General features: G+C 68.7%; 1 protein-coding gene across 1 annotated transcript in view; it reads right to left on the reverse strand.

The window, feature by feature from the left end:
• The window catches only part of LOC102241494 (mucin-5B), a 43,601-nt gene that overhangs the window by 12,943 nt on the left and 29,078 nt on the right, over window positions 1-1,580 (reverse strand). Inside the window, 1 exon segment of the mRNA XM_014533996.1 lies at window positions 6-1,579. Within this exon segment, the coding sequence (XP_014389482.1) occupies window positions 6-1,579 (1,574 nt within the window).

Below are 1,580 nucleotides of genomic sequence, written 5' to 3' on the forward strand. Positions count from 1 at the left end.
GGGCAGTGGCTGTAGTCGTCGCAGCAGAGCAGACGCACGTGGTAGTTGAGGCACATCCTGAAGCGGCCGCCCTGGTCTCGGTTGCGGCACATCAGCCCGAAGCGCACGTCGCACAGCACCACCTGGCCCACGTCCTCCAGGCTCGCGTCCGGCGCCTTCTCTGCTCGGCACTCGATGTCCTGAGGCTGCTCGCAGAAGCTGTGGCCGGCAGCGCGGAGGACAGAGAGGGTCTCAAAGTCCCCGCCGTCGGCAACCGGGGTGGGGTAGTCCTCATCGAACCAGTCTGTCCACGTGCACCGTGGCGTGCAGGCCCCAGGGGTTGTGGAGGTCATGGAGGTGGTGGAGATCGGGGTCGGCCTCAGGGAGCTGGTGGGCAGGGAGGTCCCAAAGGTGGGACTGGAGGACGGGGTCCCAGGGGTGGTCTGAATGGGGGAGGTGGCCACGTGGGGAGCACTGGGCGAGGCTGGCTTGGCAGTTGTGGTCAGGGTCCCTGTGGAGGCAGAGGGACTTGGGACAGAGCGCCACTGGGTGGTCCTGAGGGAGGTGCCAGCCGTCTGGGTGGCGGGGACACTCTCTGTGATCCTGGGGGACGAGGGGGGTGACTGGGTGGTGGCCGTGGTGCTGACCTCGGTGGGCCCGGAAGTCCGCTGGCTCGTGCTGGTGGGCGTGGCCGTGCTGGTGGGTAGGGCCGTGCTGGTGGGCATGGACGTGCTGGTGGTCATGGCTGTGCTGGTGGGCATGGCTGTGCTGGTGGGCAGGGCCGTGCTGGTGGCCATGGCCGTGCTGGGGCAGTGGCGGTAGTCGTCACAGCAGAGCACACGGATTTGGTAGTTGAAGCACATCTTGAAGCGGCCGGCCTGGTCACGGTTGCGGCACACCAGGCCCTCCTCCAGCCTGCACAGCACCACCTGGCCCAGCTGCTCCAGGGGCACGTCAGGCAGCGACGAGGCCCGGCACTCCAGGCCCTCGGGCCGCTCGCAGACGGGCTGGCCAGATGCCTGCATGTTGGCGTAGGTCTCAAAGTCCCCTCCGGAGGCCCCGGGCATGGGGTAGCTCTGGTCCAGCCAGTCGGTCCAGGCACAGCGAGGCTGACAGGCAGTGGGCGTGGCCACTGAGGTCGTGGTGCTGAAGGTCGTGATGGGAGAGGTCGGAGCCTTCATCGTGGAGCCTGTAGCCATGGGGACGGCTGTAGAAGGGCCCGGCGTGGTGCCCGGCAGGGAGCTGGTGGTCACGGGAATGGGGGGCGATGGGGAGGGTCTGGTGCTGGCCCCTGGGCTGGAGGTGGCCCTGGTGGTGCTGATCACAGTGCTGGTGCGTCTGGGCAGGGTCTCCCAGGGCCTGGTGGTGGACTCTCTGGCCTGGGAGGTGCCGCTGGAGGCCGTGGAGGGCCTCACAAGGGTGGTGGCCCTGGTGGTGGGCGTCACTGGGGTGAGGGTGCCCCCTGAAGACGGGGAGGGGGCCGCCGTGGTGCCGGGCGTGGAGGGGCAGTGGCTGTAGTCGTCGCAGCAGAGCAGACGCACGTGGTAGTTGAGGCACATCCTGAAGCGGCCGCCCTGGTCGCGGTTGCGGCACACCAGCCC

The sequence above is a fragment of the Myotis brandtii genome, unplaced genomic scaffold (assembly GCF_000412655.1).
Source record: "Myotis brandtii unplaced genomic scaffold, ASM41265v1 scaffold1236, whole genome shotgun sequence".
NCBI lineage: Eukaryota > Metazoa > Chordata > Mammalia > Chiroptera > Vespertilionidae > Myotis > Myotis brandtii.